Consider the following 15,895-nt stretch of genomic DNA (forward strand, 5'->3'; position numbering starts at 1 on the left):
TCACTCACTCAGCTCTGCTGCATACATACAGTCACACACTAAGCTCTGCACCATATACACATTCACACACTCAGCTCTGCTGCATTTACACAATCACACACTCAGCCCTGCTGCATTTACACAAGAACACTTTCAGCTCTTCTGCATACACACAGACACTCTGCCCTGCTGCATACACATGATCACACATATACAAAGACCTAACAGCCATACCTCCTTCTCTCTCCCTGCACATACAGTGGTATTCTTAGCTGTACAGTGACTATGGTTACAGTCTACAAGGGTGAAATCTCTTGCACTCATCCAGAACAGTGGGAGTTAGAATTTTACACATTTCAAAGTCTGAACATTCTACCTCCTCACGCCCTCATAGCTGATCGGAACACCGCGGTTTTACCTCGGTGATCCCGTTCAGCTCCGCGGAGCTGCCGGGAAGTATTTCAGGATATTTTAGACAGGTCATCAGATTTGATTGCTGTGTCTAATGGTTTAATACCAGGCATCACCACCAACAGTGAGGTCCGGTATTAGCCAGGGGTCACGGCCTCTCCAAAGTGCCAGGATATTAGATCTATTACTGGGGTGACTCCGATTTAGAGCAAAGTTGTACACGTCCTTCGTGCTGTACCGTAGACCGTAATTTAGAAGATCACATCTCGAATTTTATCAAAAATTATGCAAAAAAAAAACATAAAATATTCAATTGCGCATTTTTTTTACACAATATAGAGCCTGAAAACAGTGTACATATAATTATAAATCTCCCCCACAGAGGTTATCCCAAAATGAAATATTATTGCCTTTCTACAGAATAGGGGATAACTAGTTGATCAGTGAAGTAGCAGTACGCATGCTTGGACACCTCTCAATTCATTCTCTATGGAAATCCAGAATATTGCTGAGCACTGAATTTGGCAATGTCCTGAATTTGGCAGTGTCCTGTAGACTGTGAATGAAGTGGCTGATCATGTGTGCTTCTACTCCATTCTCTTGGGGAATGTTTGACCTCTAATCTCGTGATTGTTGGGATTTCCAGTGGTTGGACCACGCGGATTAACTAGATATCCCCTATCCTGGTGATAGGTCTTGGCATAACCCTTAAAAATAGTCAAACAGAACCAGGTCAGGGTTAGCAATCCACAAGAGCACCAGGTGGTATACAAGACACAGTGGCTATTAAAGATAGCACTGATTTAAAGCTTATGGACTGGTTGCATTAACCTAATAACTGATTTACTGATCAGTAGGTTGGAACTGCATAATTGCTTTTCTGATAAACCTCTGTACACATGCAACCTTTGTATGCATGCTAAACTGAATAACTCAAAGATTTTTGGCCTTTGTTCATTTATTTATGTTCATTCTGGTTACAACTCGCTGCATGAATGGAACAGTTGTTCATGTGATGTTATTCTGTTCTGTCATACTGATCATCTGCATTGTGTTTATACTATAACAAAAAAAATATAACATAAAAAGGCCCCTCAGTCAGTTGCCACCATGTTGTAGTCGGTCTGCACAATGTGCCTATGCATAAGCCAAATCACTCCTATCTTCTAGTGGCAGCCAAATCTTCTCCAAATGTCCTTCCCAGCCATTTGCCATTCAGAATGCCTGCCAAGTGCTTACAACAACAGCCATCTCCTGGACCCCCAACTAACATCACTATCACCTATTTATCTATCCTGTTGATAAGTGAATAATATTTTCATTGGGAAATCCCTTTAAAATTAAAGGAAATCCTACATTAAATGCAGGATATCGTATTGTGGCAGAATGTCATTCTTTCAAATCCTAATGTAAAATCAGTAAATAATTTGTCTCTGGTTTTAGCAGTTAATATTTTAACAATGGTTTCCATTAAGCTTAAAAGGTTATCATTTTATTAACCCACTAAATAGTGGATAAGTTGTGGCTGATTTTCTAAAGTTTGGCAAGGTACCAGTCTATTGTGCAGAGAGTTATAATATTCAGATCTCAGAGGGCTCAAGAAGGGCTCAATCATTATCAGAATGTGATTTCCATCATAATGCCGGTGACGCAGGCTTTAATCTCCCAGCTGAGAAGGCTTGGAGAAGCTATTATGTAAGTCAAAAGATGGACTTGCTTTTACAATCATGCGCTTAAAAATCACTCTCAGAACTTCCTCACACATTATAATCACTTCATCTTCTGCGTCTCTTCACTTATTAATTTGCTTTTATGTGGAGCAAAACGCAACCACTGTGATTCACACGGGCAATCTAGTGTGCCTGCAGAGAAAACAGATGCAATATATGGATAACTGCCTACACCTTATGGGGAATCCTACCCTGCAGAGCTAACAATCAAATGAAAAGTAATATTCACTATGTAGAGGTCCATCACGTGACCAGAGACCATGAAGTATACAGTACATTTGTGAAATACTGTTATGGCTTGAAATATTCTGAATAACAAGCAAGCGATCTAGTCAGTTATTGTATTTTACTTATATGGTGTAACAGACAATGCAATGTATTTAATTATATTTTATGCTTACAGCTGTGATTGTGGTTATATCCTTTATATTGTTTTTGATTGTTTTTATTTTGTTTTTCTTACCAGGAATTTATCCCAATTCATCAGAACCATACAACACAGTTGTGATTTGGAACACTCGACAACAACATGACAGCCACCACAACCACTACCACCACTGCGGCAGCTGCCTCGGCAGTGGCTACAACAACTGTGACTGCTACCACAGTTGCTATGACTACAGCTACCTTGGACTTACGTGATTGGCTTTTCCTGTGTTATGGACTTATTGCATTTTTGACAGAAGTAATAGATAGCACCAATTGCCCCTATGTATGTCGCTGTGACAATGGTTTTATCTACTGTAATGACCGAGGCCTGACGTCTATTCCAGCTGAGATTCCAGATGATGCAACCACCCTCTACCTCCAGAATAATCAGATCAATAATGCTGGAGTCCCACCAGAGCTCAAAACTAAAACCAATGTTAGAGTTATCTATTTGTATGAGAATGACTTAGACGAGTTCCCACTCAACCTTCCTCGTTCACTTAAAGAGCTTCACCTCCAAGATAACAACATACGCAGTGTGACACGGGATGCTCTTTCCCGTATACCACTCATAGAGAAGCTTCACTTAGATGACAACTCTGTGTCGACTGTCAGCATTGAAGATGATGCCTTTCTAGATAGTCGTCAACTTCGATTGCTTTTCCTTTCACGCAACCATCTCAGCAGCATTCCCAATGGATTGCCACACACTTTGGAAGAGCTAAGATTAGATGATAATCGCATTTCTACCATTCCACTTCATGCCTTCAAGGGACTCAACAGTTTGCGGAGGTTAGTGCTTGATGGCAATCTTCTGGCAAATCAGCGCATTGCAGATGACACATTTAGCCGTCTTCAAAATTTGACTGAGCTGTCTTTGGTAAGAAATTCATTGGCTGCCCCACCTTTAAACCTACCCAGTGCTCATCTACAGAAGCTGTATTTACAGGACAATGCCATCACGCATATTCCCTATAATACACTGTCCAAGATGAAGCAACTACAGAGACTGGATCTGTCCAACAATAACCTTACTGCACTCCCTCGTGGCCTTTTTGATGACCTAGAGAACCTGAGCCAACTCCTCCTCAGGAATAATCCCTGGTTTTGTGGTTGCAATCTTATTTGGCTACGAGACTGGGTTAAGGCTAGAGCGTCAATCGTCAATGTACGGGGCCTAATGTGTCAGGGCCCTGAGAAAGTTAGGGGCATGGCCATTAAAGACATTACTCATGAAATGGATGAATGTTTTGAGGGAGGTCCCCAGAGCAATGTAGCATCTGCACAAGCAACTCCTGCAAGTCCTTCAATTACTACCCCTCCCCAAGGGTCCCTATTTACTCTCAAGTCTAAAAGGCCAGGTATTCGATTACCAGATTCCAATCTGGATTACCCTATGGAAACAGGAACAGGGGCAAAGTCTTTGGTCATTAGTGTAAAACCATTGACGGCTGACAGTATTCGCATCACTTGGAAGTCATCTGTTCCAGCCAGCTCTTTCCGTTTGAGCTGGTTGAGGCTAGGTCATAGCCCAGCTGTTGGCTCTATCACAGAAACATTGGTGCAAGGAGACAAGACAGAGTATTTGTTAACTGCTCTGGAACCCAGATCTATCTACATCATCTGTATGGTATCAATGGAAACAGGGAACACCTATCTTACTGATGAGTCACCCATATGTGCCAAGGCAGAGACAGGGGATGTCTATGGCCCTACCACTACACTTAATCGAGAACAAAATGCTGATCTCCTGGCTGGCCTACCTCTGGCAGGCATAATTGGTGGAGCTGTCACACTTGTCTTCCTTTTTCTCATATTAGCTTCAATCTGCTGGTATGTCCATCGAGCTGGGCAATTACTGACCCATGAAAGGGCCTGCAGTCGGGGAAGCCGAAAGAAAGACGATTATATTGAATCTGGCACCAAGAAAGATAACTCTATATTGGAAATTAGAGGACCAGGGCTTCAAATGCTACCAATAAACCCTCACAGAGCCAAGGAGGAGTATGTGATCCATACCATATTTCCATCTAATGGTACCAGTCTTTACAAAAGTACCCATACGATAGGTTATGGCACTCACAGGGGATACAGAGATGGTGGTATTCCTGACACAGACTATTCCTATACATGATGAACCATTATTTCTTTGACTGACCAGATTCCTTCCCATAGTAAAATTTCTGGTTCTCCTGGTGCCCACAAGATTCCTAAGAGTGTAAGAGAAAGAATTAGGTATATAAGCAAACTAAGTTATGACACAAACAAGACTCTATGGGATGCCTTGTAGGAAAGGAAAATACCAATATTCACATCCCCAAACCTGAGTATAAAGAAGAATTAAAATAAAGATAAGACATGCAGTAGTCCATATCCTGTAAACTGAAAGGGTCGCAAGAGAACTCAGTTACTTTAATACAGAAGTTTGAACCATTTTAGAACAAGGAAATAATTTCAGTGAGATTTGAGCACTTGGATACAATTTGCATATAACTTAGCGGTTCTTCTTTCTTTTACTTTTGTTAAATTCAGGGTGAAAATGAAGACATGGTGCAATGAATATTTGTTTTACATCTCTCACTAATAGTCCATATATATATTTTTCTCTGCAAGTTTTTTCTGCTTCAGGTTTTTCTTTTTTTTTTTTATTACATATTTTATGACTAGTGGAAATAAATGGCAAAATAAGAAGGCAACTAATTCTACAGATGACAGATTTTTTTTTCTATTGCAAATAAGTTTTCACAGATTTCTAGTAAACTTGCATTCATTTCCAAAAAGTTAATTTGAACTGAATCAAAGAAAACTAGTTGTGAAGCAGAGAATAATTGAAATGTTACCTACAATATACTTTATATACAGTAGATGATTTTATTCAGTCTCTGTGGAAACCCTTACTGACACTCAGATCCTTCAGCAGATATCTGTAGCGTGTGATGGTAATATATACGTGTTCAGTATCCCAATGTATCATACACTTCACTACCTGACCACAAGAATCATGAGTTGGTTATTTAGGCAGAGAATGACAGCCTCGTCTATACCACAGGCCCCTCTCATTCTATCTAGGAAACTGTCAGATTCTTAGATAAAGGGATATGCAATATCAATTGAAAGGAATGCATAGAGTGTTGATGGACATGATGTGTAGGACAAAATGTATAGTTTATGCAGAGTACATAGGATTGCATATGTTAAGTTTAATACGGTTACATAATAATTACTGTTCATGCATAGGATTAACTGTATTCCCTAGGAAGAGATTCTAATGAATGCAATGCCAGCTGGGTAAGGTGGTGAAAGATTCAGGCTCACATACATTTTACTTAAGTGCTAACAAAAAACAAACAACAAAAAGAAAAAAAAAATATATGCGAAAAAAGGCAGCACTTGACCTTTACCAGCCATAAAGCCAGTGAAAATCTTAGTAGCAGGCGGCTCAGTAAGGAGCATCCTTCATGTGAACATGTAAGGTCTTATTGCTTTCTGATTCCAACTAATACAATGCAGGTAGCTTGGAAGGTGCCTTATTGTTATGTACTGGCAGTGATGTTTTCATTACATTATCTTCATTGAAGGCTCATGATTTTATATATATAGGACAACCATAGATAAATGAATATTTGATAAAATGGCTTCCAGAGTGAATTATTGTTATTTATAATGGTCGGGTATAGAATGATTTTTATTTAATTCCTAGGGCTTATAAAAGGGACTAGAAAGACATGACTGCTTTCTTCCAGAAACAACACTACACTTGTCCATGGCCCAATTCAAGTAAATTGGGCTGAGCTATAATTTGACATAAAAGCCATCGACAAGAGTGGTGGCACTTTCTATAAAAAGCTGTCCTGTTTTTTTTTCCATCCTGAATAGCTGCTTTTTGTACTGAAATCCAAGGTTTAGTAGTTTGCCTATATCACATGCAATGCTGTCACTGCCATTCAGAACATGTCTGTTATGGGTCCCTAAAACGCTAAACCAATACATAGTCTATATCTTGCATTAAAGTCATCAGCAAGCTGACCCAATGTATTACTGTAAAAGTCACAACGAGAGACCTGGAGCGTTGGTACTACTCCCTTCCTAGCATTCATTTTCTTCTCCCACTGATTTGTCTGCATTTGCTGCCGGCTTTGTATTAACAAGCAATTTGCAGTTTTCCTCCACTAGACAAACTCTACCTGCAACCTGTGGAAGGAATCTGAAATGTGAAAGTGGAAAACAGTAGAAAAACGATGGGAGGAAATATATTTGGGAGGGTAATGCAAATTTCTCACCAGTTATAACAGAAGAGGGGGTGGGAAAATACTGATGACAATGTGTAAGCTCTCAGATGAAACCAAATGTGTTGGCAGATATTTTTATTATGCTTTTTTTCCCATCAGAATAGCATTGCTTTACATACAGTAATTAGATGATATTCCCATATGTAAGTACAGAACCAGTGGAGAAGATGTTAAATACTCACTGGCCCCCACCACCACCAGCATCAGTCACAAACGTTTGCAATATTAAAAAGGTCTACAGTTTTTTCGGGGTTTTCCTAATGTATGACCTATTGTCTACTAAAGACTATGGTTTTTTTTTTTTTCCCAAAACTACAATTTTAATTTTGTGGGACTGAAATGCACAGGATATGTTCTCAAAATGGATTGAATCAGTGACCCGGTTTTATAAATTGATCCCAATGGACCTAGCCCGGATGTGCTTTTGTGAATGTTTGCATACCTTTCTGCTAGTATGCCGACATTAACATTGGACAAAGACCACTTCAGTAGTTACTTAACCTTACAGTTACTTGTCCTCTATGAACTCCCACTGTGTAAACCTTCTACTATCTCTAGTAAAGAGCAATACCATTTTTTACTAGTCAGTCTTCAACAAAGACATGCAGTACAGGCATCACATAGCTATTTGTGTATGGCATCCTGTGTAGTTATTCTTCTAGGGGAAAACTAGAGAACAGTCATTATTATTAAGAATAGCAAGATCTGATGATTAGGGAGAAAGTCAAACTAAGGCTGCATTCACTCCTCGTTTTTTACATACAGGTGCTGGATCCGGCTGGGGGAGGGGAAAATCGGGCGCTCCCGTACGCCAGCCGGATCAGCCCGTGACTCCATTTACATAAATGAGCCGACCGGAGTCAAACGGTGACTCCGGTCGGCTCAGTTGGGACCCGTATGCGGTTTCCTGACCGGACCTAAAGCCGTAGTATACTACGGTTTTAGGTCCAGTCCAAAACCAGATACGGGTCAAAACTGAGCCGACCAGAGTCACCGTTTGACTCCGGTGAGCTCATTAAAGTAAAGGGAGTCACGGGCTGATCCGGCTGGGGTACGGGAGCGCCTGGTTTTCTCCTCTCCCAGCTGGATGCGGCACCCGTATGTAAAAAACTAGGTGTGATTGCAGCCTCAGATAGGATGTAGAAAGTATTTATTTTTCAGAAGAAAGCATGGTCTTGACAGACATTCATGGGTTAGTTAAAAAGGGGAGTCCTGTGAAAAACTCTTTAAAATCTGGTCAGGGAGAGGGTTAGTTAAAAAAAAAAAACTTCCCTTCCTCGCTCCCATGCCTCTGTCAGTATGCCCAGCACTTCCGGGTTTAGTGAAGTGACTTCACATGCACGCTTATTCAACCAGTGGCTGCGTTAATGTCCCCCTTCAGCTTCTGACTGGCTGAGCAGGTATGTAACATCACAGTAACGCTAAGCTGAAAGCAAAATAAAACTGAGAAAAACGATTACCGTGTGCCGGGATTTCCTTCACCTGGCCACTCTTTTAAGAGAAATTTTTCACAGGTCTACCTATTTAAAGACTATTTCATGTGTGCAAATAAACAATAAATAAAAGACTGCCCCATAAAACTCACTGTTTTATGTCATTAGTGAAGGCATTGTAACTTGTATGTTGTATAGCTTTTCATAGCCTCAAAAACTGTACCCATTGACTTTGTATTGGTGGAAAAGGTGCTGGTCTCAGAGGCATATAAACAGCCCCATTGCCGAATGCATGTAAAAGAGTGTTATGTTAAGGAGCTTACAGAAATAATCATAAGAGCAAACACCTTGGGATCGTACCGGATAGATAGGCAGAAGGCAGGGCTATGGCACTACTTGGGAGCTATGGGCATTTACAAGGAGTGAAAGTGTGCCTCTCAATGGGTCCACAATTCTTTGCAGGTCAATTTCTTAAAATATTCTTATAGCAGCTGTAGCTCTGTTTTTCAGATACAGAGTTCTAAAACACCTGCCTAAATGAAAATGTGTACCGTACTTACCACTCGGGAAAGCTTAGACATTTATTGCATACAGATTTATTATTGAGTTCAATTTATTAATATTATTTAGTAAGCTTGTAAGCTACTTCTACTGGCATCTACAGATCACCATCATTTGCCTATTTAAAGGGTAGTTCCACAACCTTACAGTGACACATTATGCCCAAGTTGATACATCTATGCATTTATAACTTATTAGTGAAAAATCACTTCCAAAATCTTCCCCAATGTGCTGTTTTTGTTCACACTAGGTTATATCCTCCTGTGGCACTAGGTTATATCCTCCAAACAAGCACAGTCTGTGGCAGCTACCTTAATGTATTGATGCCCTTTCTCACTCAGTACAGTGTGACCACCTGTGTGCAGTTTAACCAACCTTTACTACATAGGGGGGGCATGAACTGTCTACACCACAGTGTTTTCCCCCAGTGCTTCTTTTCAGTCAAGGGGTGGCATATGACGTTTGTAGGAAATGTTTCCCTTCTGTGAAATGGCAGTCAAGCATCCTCCTCAGCAGGAGTGAATGCTAAAAATGGAATGACAGAACCAGAGGCCAAAAATAATAGAAAACCAACACATAAGTGTTAATATCTGAAGGAAGGTTACATAGGAGTGAACAGGGTTTTCAGGAAAAGCATCCAAAGCTTGGATAACCTCTTTAAAGGGGTATTCCGCCCCTGGCATCTTATCCCCTATCCAAAGGATAGGGGATAAGATGTTAGATCTCCACGGTCCCGCCGCTGCGGCACCCCGCCATCATTACTGCACAGAGTGAATTCGCTCTGTGCGTAATGACAGGCGATACAGGGCCCAAAGCAGCGTGATGGCATGGCTCCGCCCCTCATGACATCACGGCCCGTCCCCTTAATGCAAGTCTATGGCAGGGGGCGTGACGACCGCCACGCCCCCTTCCCATAGACTTGTATTGATGGGGCGGGCCGTGACGGCAAGAGGGGCGGAGCCGTGACGTAACTATGCTCCGGCCCCTGTATTGCCCGTCATTACGTGCAGAGCGATCTCGCTCTGCGCAGTAATGATAGCGGGGTGCTGCAGCAGCGATCCCCGGGGTCCCCAGCAGCGGGACTCCAGCGATCTGACATCTTATCCCCTATCCTTTGGATAGGGGATAAGATGTCTAGGGGCGGAATACCTCTTTAAGGGAGAATTCTGGTGAAAAAAACATATCCCATAGCCAAGGATAGGGGATAATTTAGAGATCGTGGGGGTCTGAGCGCTAAGACCCCCTGCAATCTCCTGAATGGGCCCTGGCAGTTTGCCAGAAGCTGATGTCTGTACCTTGCAGGAAGCCGTGGCCGGCACCCCCCTCCATGTATCTCTATGGGATACATGGAGGGGGGCTGTCAGCCGGCGCTCCATGCGGGGTACGACGCTCCCCCCTTCCAGCCGACTGCCGGGACCCTGTGCAGGAGATCGGGATAGGGTCTAAGTTATATTTCACCAGACAACTCCTTTAACTCTATATCTATTAAGGAGTTTTGCAATTCTGTATAAAGAAAGGAGCTCTGTCTGCAATAAAAATATATTATGCAATAAATCAGAAGAGAATGCTGGACCCAAAAACTAAGAGTAATGGTTTATACAGCTACAGGTGAGTAATGTGGGCACAGTAAATGGCAAGTATCAACATACATGGAAACAGCAAAAAAGTGCTTGCATTGTGACACTAGTAGAGGAATATAGTGATACTATTTGTAATATCTACTTCTGCAAGAGAGAGCAGACACTCTGAAGGTGGGTTGTGTCAAAAATCCAACTTATATTAACATTTTAAAGGGGTACTGCCTCCATGTACATCTTATCCCCTATCTTGATCAAACGACCACAGCTGTTGCGCCCCCTCCCATAGACATGAATGGAGGGGGTGTGGTATGATGTCACGACCACGGCTGCCTGAAGCCAGTGTTCTGAACACTAATGCCAGCGGCCGGACCCCCTGCGATAAGACATCTTATCCCCTCTCCTTAGGTTAGGGGATAAGATGTTTAGGAGTGGAGTACCCCCTTTGTTTGATCAATGACATTAGACCAAAGACTAGGAATATATTGAGAATGTTTTTAAAAGTTTCTTTCCTGAAAGATCATTTGTGAACAATATTTCGTCCTAACATCAACCCAACAAAAACAGGGCCAACTTATTTTCAGGCAATACCAGTCTCATCAGTAAAACTATAGTTTGTCGTTACATTTTCCCTTACAAACAATCATTTTGGCTGAAATTGTCCACCAACAGTTAATCTACCTTAATCTAAGGTGTATGGGCACTTTAAATCTATACATGCATACAAAAGAATAAAAAGGCTTTTTTTTTTTTTTTTTTTAGAGGTGGAGCTGTATCTCTTGTGACATTTTCCTTGATTATCTTGCATTCAAGCATGTGTTTGTCACACTCATTGGCAAATGAGAGACAATCATGAAAAATGCATGACACTTTACGGGATTGTGGGTTATAAAAGGTTGCAATTTATTTCTGCATTTTTACAGATTTGGATCAAATCACATGTGAAATGATCTTCATACCAGATACATGATTGTAAAATAGCCAATTTGTATTCACCGTGTGTAGTATGCATCACGAATGTACCACCGGCCATCAGGAAATGTTTAGAGGAACTATATATATATATATATATATATATATATAGCAGTTGATGAATAAATGCCAGCTTAAACATTGTATAAGAATAAAAATTGTGCTTAATTCTCATCAGTCACAAGTTGTAAATCAACTCACCTAGCACAGCTTACATTGCTGCGAGGTTTGAAATCATATGTTACTCCGGCAGTGCCTAGGGGTGTACTAGAGAAGAATCCTGGTGAGCCATGTGCCTTTACTACACAGTCTGTCCAGTTTTCATATTAACAACAACATCTATTAGATTTTTATAAAAGTACCAAAACCACAACAACTGCCATTCCAGCATCTTCAGTGCTGTCTGCTTCTAATGGCTGACGTCCTGACCCTGCAATAAATGCCCTTTCAGCCAATCACTAGCTGAGGCAGGTCATCATTGTGGCCAGTGATTGGCTGAGCACAGTTCTTGCAGTGTTAGCACATCTTCATGAGCAGAGACTACTGTGGACCAGGAGCTGTCAGAACAGCAGCTTTGAGTGATTGGGGCAGGTAGAATGGTCTTTATTTTATTTATTTATTTTTATTAATGGAGCATTCAAGTTTCTTTCTTAAAAAAAAAAAAAAAAATACAAAAACTGCCCCCAGACATTCCCTTTAAGAGGGGTACACCACAAACCCCCTCCATTTAAGTCTATGGGAGGGAGCATGACGGCCGTGGTCGGGGGCCGGCTACGGGCGCCTGTAACCAGCGATCTGAACATAAATGTTCAGAACACCGGGGTGCTGGCCCGAGGATCGCGTGGGGTCCCAGCAGCCAGACCCCCCCTGATCAGACATCTTATTCCCTATCCTTTGGATAGAGGATAACATGCCTAGGGGTGCAGTATCCCTTTAAGTTACAAGTGCCCTTTAAAATGTAAGGCCTTAGGATGTAGTCACACATTCTGTGATTCTGCAAGCAATACAACAATACTAGCATGTGTAAATATACTTCTCCACACATGCCATTTATAAGTAATAATGATTCCCATAAAACATTATCGCTTATTTGGCCAGCAAGAAATGCATAGGCCATTACAATGCCTTTAAAGGGGTACTCCAGTGGAAAACATTTTCTTTTACATCAACTGGTGCCAGAAAGTTAAACAGATTTGCAAATTACTCCTATTAAAAAATCCCAATCCTTCCAGTGCCTATCAGCTGCTGTATAATATACAGGAAGTTCTCTTCTTTTTGAATTTCCTTTCTACCTGACCACAAGTGCTCTCTGCTGACACCTCTGTCCACGTCAGGAACTGCCCAGAGCAAAAGAGGTTTGCTATGGGAATTTGCTCCTGCTCTGGACAGTTCCTGACATGGACAGAGGTGTCAGCAGAGAAATTCAAAAAGAAAAGAACTTCCTGTGTATTATACAGCAACTGATAAGTACTGGAAGGGTTAAGATTTTTTAAAATTTACAAATCCGTTTAACTTTCTGGCACTAGTTGATTTAAAAGAAAATGTTTTCCAATGGAGTATCCCTTTAAAGGTGGTTTTATGGAAATGAGTTTTTCTAGCTCCCCATTTGGGAATTCTGTGGTCATGAGGGGAAATTGTTTTGTGTATGTCAGGGGGTCACAAACTGGTGCCCTCCAAATGTTGCGAAACTTCAACTCGCTGCTTGGACATGCCCGGACAGCCGTTGGCTGCAGCCAAAGGGCATGCTGGGACTTGAGGTTTTGCAACATTTGGAGGGCCACCAGTTTGAGACCTCTAGTGTAGGTTAACGTTGTGAGCACAAACCCTATACGTTTTCTTCAGCGTTGGTGGACATATTACTTGTCCCTAACAGAATTGGTGATATTTATTAGTTGTTTTTGGCTAACAGTGCTAATAGTATTGTGTACCCATTACCTGGATTTACTTCACATGATTTGTTTCTTACGTTGTTCTTTTGAGAACTCTCTTTTTCTATCTGATGAATTTTATATATTTTTCTGTGAGGTATTCTAGTTTTGGCAGGTGTGCAGCCCTACTGGGTACATGTATCTCTAATAATAGATTCAGATGTACTGATCCCAGATGGTGCTTAGATGTTTATGTGAGTTCTTCAACACATATGTATATGGCCTTTCTGCAAAAGTAACTTACAAAGATAAATGTGGCAACAATCGGATATGTATGGAGAAACAACGCATGGGCTTGTTGGATTTTGTTGGAGTGAGGACAAAGATGTCCAGCAGCAACTTATTTGTTTCTCCCTATGGCTGTAAACTTGTATCAGTCATGTCAATATAAGCATGTTTGGCTACATTACACAATCTCATTCATAAACAGAGGGGCTCCTTACCTGGGCACAATTTCATCTTTGCTCTGGCGCTGTCATGGCGTCTATGGGGTAGATGCCCAAACTTGCATGTGTGTGCATGTATGACTTACAGAGCACATCATCTGTACCTGTAGAGCATGGGGAATATCTGAGGGACACACCCCTGCCAGCCACCCCTGTGTTGTCTCATCCGCAGGGGAATTTCTGGCTCCTGTGGGCTTTAAAACCTAGCTGGGCTATTCTACTGCCTTGTAAACAGAGACTAAGCTGTTGTTTCCACGTTATCTGTTCCTGCCTCCCATACCCTTCTATTTGACCCCCTGAATGCAGCCTTTGGCTATTCTTCCGACCGTGCTCCTGTGTTATTTGCCTTTACATTGGATATTATCTGCCCTTGCAGGTTCTGTGTTATGGGCGTGTTGTTTTTTTGACTTGCTATTTTTGATCAGTTCTTGCCATACTAGAATGAAAAGAAGCCACTTCCCGGGTTACAGATGGAGGAATTAGCTGTTCTGATATGTTATGTGTATGTCCAGCTGTACAGTTATACATTACATTATACAATTATTATTTAAAGGAAAAGATGATATAAGTGAATTACAGCAGCCATAATATCATCAAATCATTATCCTCAAGAGTTCTATCAATATCTGAGTGGTGGGGCTCTGACACCCAGAAACCCCCTCAATCAGCTGTTTGTCAGAGCCTCGGCATCCATATTTACAAAGATGTAGTTCAATATGAGCTTTAGGCTAGGTTCAGACTACGGAATCTCCGGGCAGAACATTTCCGCCCGGAGATTCCGAGTGCGGCCAGCGCTGACTGAATCAGTAGGCGCTAGGACCGCGCGGACACTGCAGTCTCCAATAGACTGCAATGTGTTCCGCAGGGATTTCCGCCTGAAGAAAGAGCAACACCTTTCTTCAGGCGGAAATTTCCAAGCGGATTTTCCGTTCAAAAATTCCGCTTCACAAATTCCGAAGTGTGAATTTGTGAACGGAAAACCATTCACTACACTATACATTACACTACACAAGCGGAATTTCCGCCTGCAATTTAAAAGCAGAATTGCAGGCGGAAATTCCATAGTCTGAACCTAGCCTAACTGCTGAAACCGATCACAGCAGGGTTTGTTCCCACAGCAGAATGTCTGTGCTGAACTCCACCGAAATATTCCGCACGGACATTCTGCTGCAGCAGAATCCATTGATTTCAATGGGATTCTGCTGCACTGTGCACACGGTGGAATTTTCACGGCAGAAATCCTGATTCTGGTATCCACAGAAAGAATACACATTTCTATTTCTGAGCGGTCCTAGCGCCTGCCAGATTATTCAAATGTGTGTTATGTCCACCCATGTTTTCCAGGCAACATTCTGCACATTTTATGCAATGTGAATATGGCCTGACAATGTACAAAGCTGTCTGCCTCATGGCTCTAGCACACAGCTGATTAGAAGGGATGCTGGGTGTCAGACCCCCACTGATATCTTTAGGCTAGGCCAAAAAAAAAAAAAGAAATGCTGAAAACCACCATAATTTACATTTCATTCTGTTTTCTCCTTCTAGTTTTGAAAAGATAGACAAGGCTTAAAAATCTCTAGTGACATATACATATGGAGGTCACAATGATCACGTTACAAGGCCGCTGGCGCAATCAGAGAATTAATAGACCATCTAAATGATCTCAAATCCAGAAATACTTTATCACTATTTTTCATTTTTGAACCAACCCTATTATTATAATCTATTCTTAGGTTTACTCCTTTCCTGACAATCAGAATTCATCAGTAGTTTTATATAAAAGTACTGTAGTACAGAATGCTGAATACTAACACATGTAAATGAATTAGTAATAATAATTAATAATGCTTCATTGGAACAAAACAATGTACATGAGTGCCCAATCACACCCCGCCATGTAACCACTACTATCAGATTGCAGGCTTCATTTCTGAGGAAATAATCTGTGCGGTTAGGTGCACACCACATACGGTGATTATGTTTGTCATCTGAAATGGAACATATGCCCCAGATGAATGCAACTAAAAAGCTTATAAAATTACTCATGTCTGCCATTGGAAAACAGCCTGTATATCATGCCGTATACATTTTGTTTAATCATATTTTTTGTATGATGAATACACTTTATCAGTTAAGGCTG

At 41.3% G+C, this 15,895-nt stretch overlaps 1 protein-coding gene across 6 annotated transcripts in view; it reads left to right on the forward strand.

The window, feature by feature from the left end:
- FLRT1 (fibronectin leucine rich transmembrane protein 1) overlaps window positions 1-7,632 on the forward strand; it is a 330,213-nt gene extending 322,581 nt beyond the window's left edge. For all 6 annotated transcript variants that reach the window (XM_056527238.1, XM_056527244.1, XM_056527241.1 and 3 more), the window contains exon 3: window positions 2,587-7,632. In XM_056527238.1, the coding sequence (XP_056383213.1) occupies window positions 2,650-4,683 (2,034 nt within the window). In that variant the 5' untranslated portion in view covers window positions 2,587-2,649 and the 3' untranslated portion in view covers window positions 4,684-7,632. The remainder of the gene's footprint in view (window positions 1-2,586) is intronic.
- Window positions 7,633-15,895: the final 8,263 nt, after the last annotated feature.

Source organism: Hyla sarda, chromosome 6 (genome assembly GCF_029499605.1).
Source record: "Hyla sarda isolate aHylSar1 chromosome 6, aHylSar1.hap1, whole genome shotgun sequence".
NCBI classification, from domain to species: Eukaryota; Metazoa; Chordata; class Amphibia; order Anura; family Hylidae; genus Hyla; species Hyla sarda.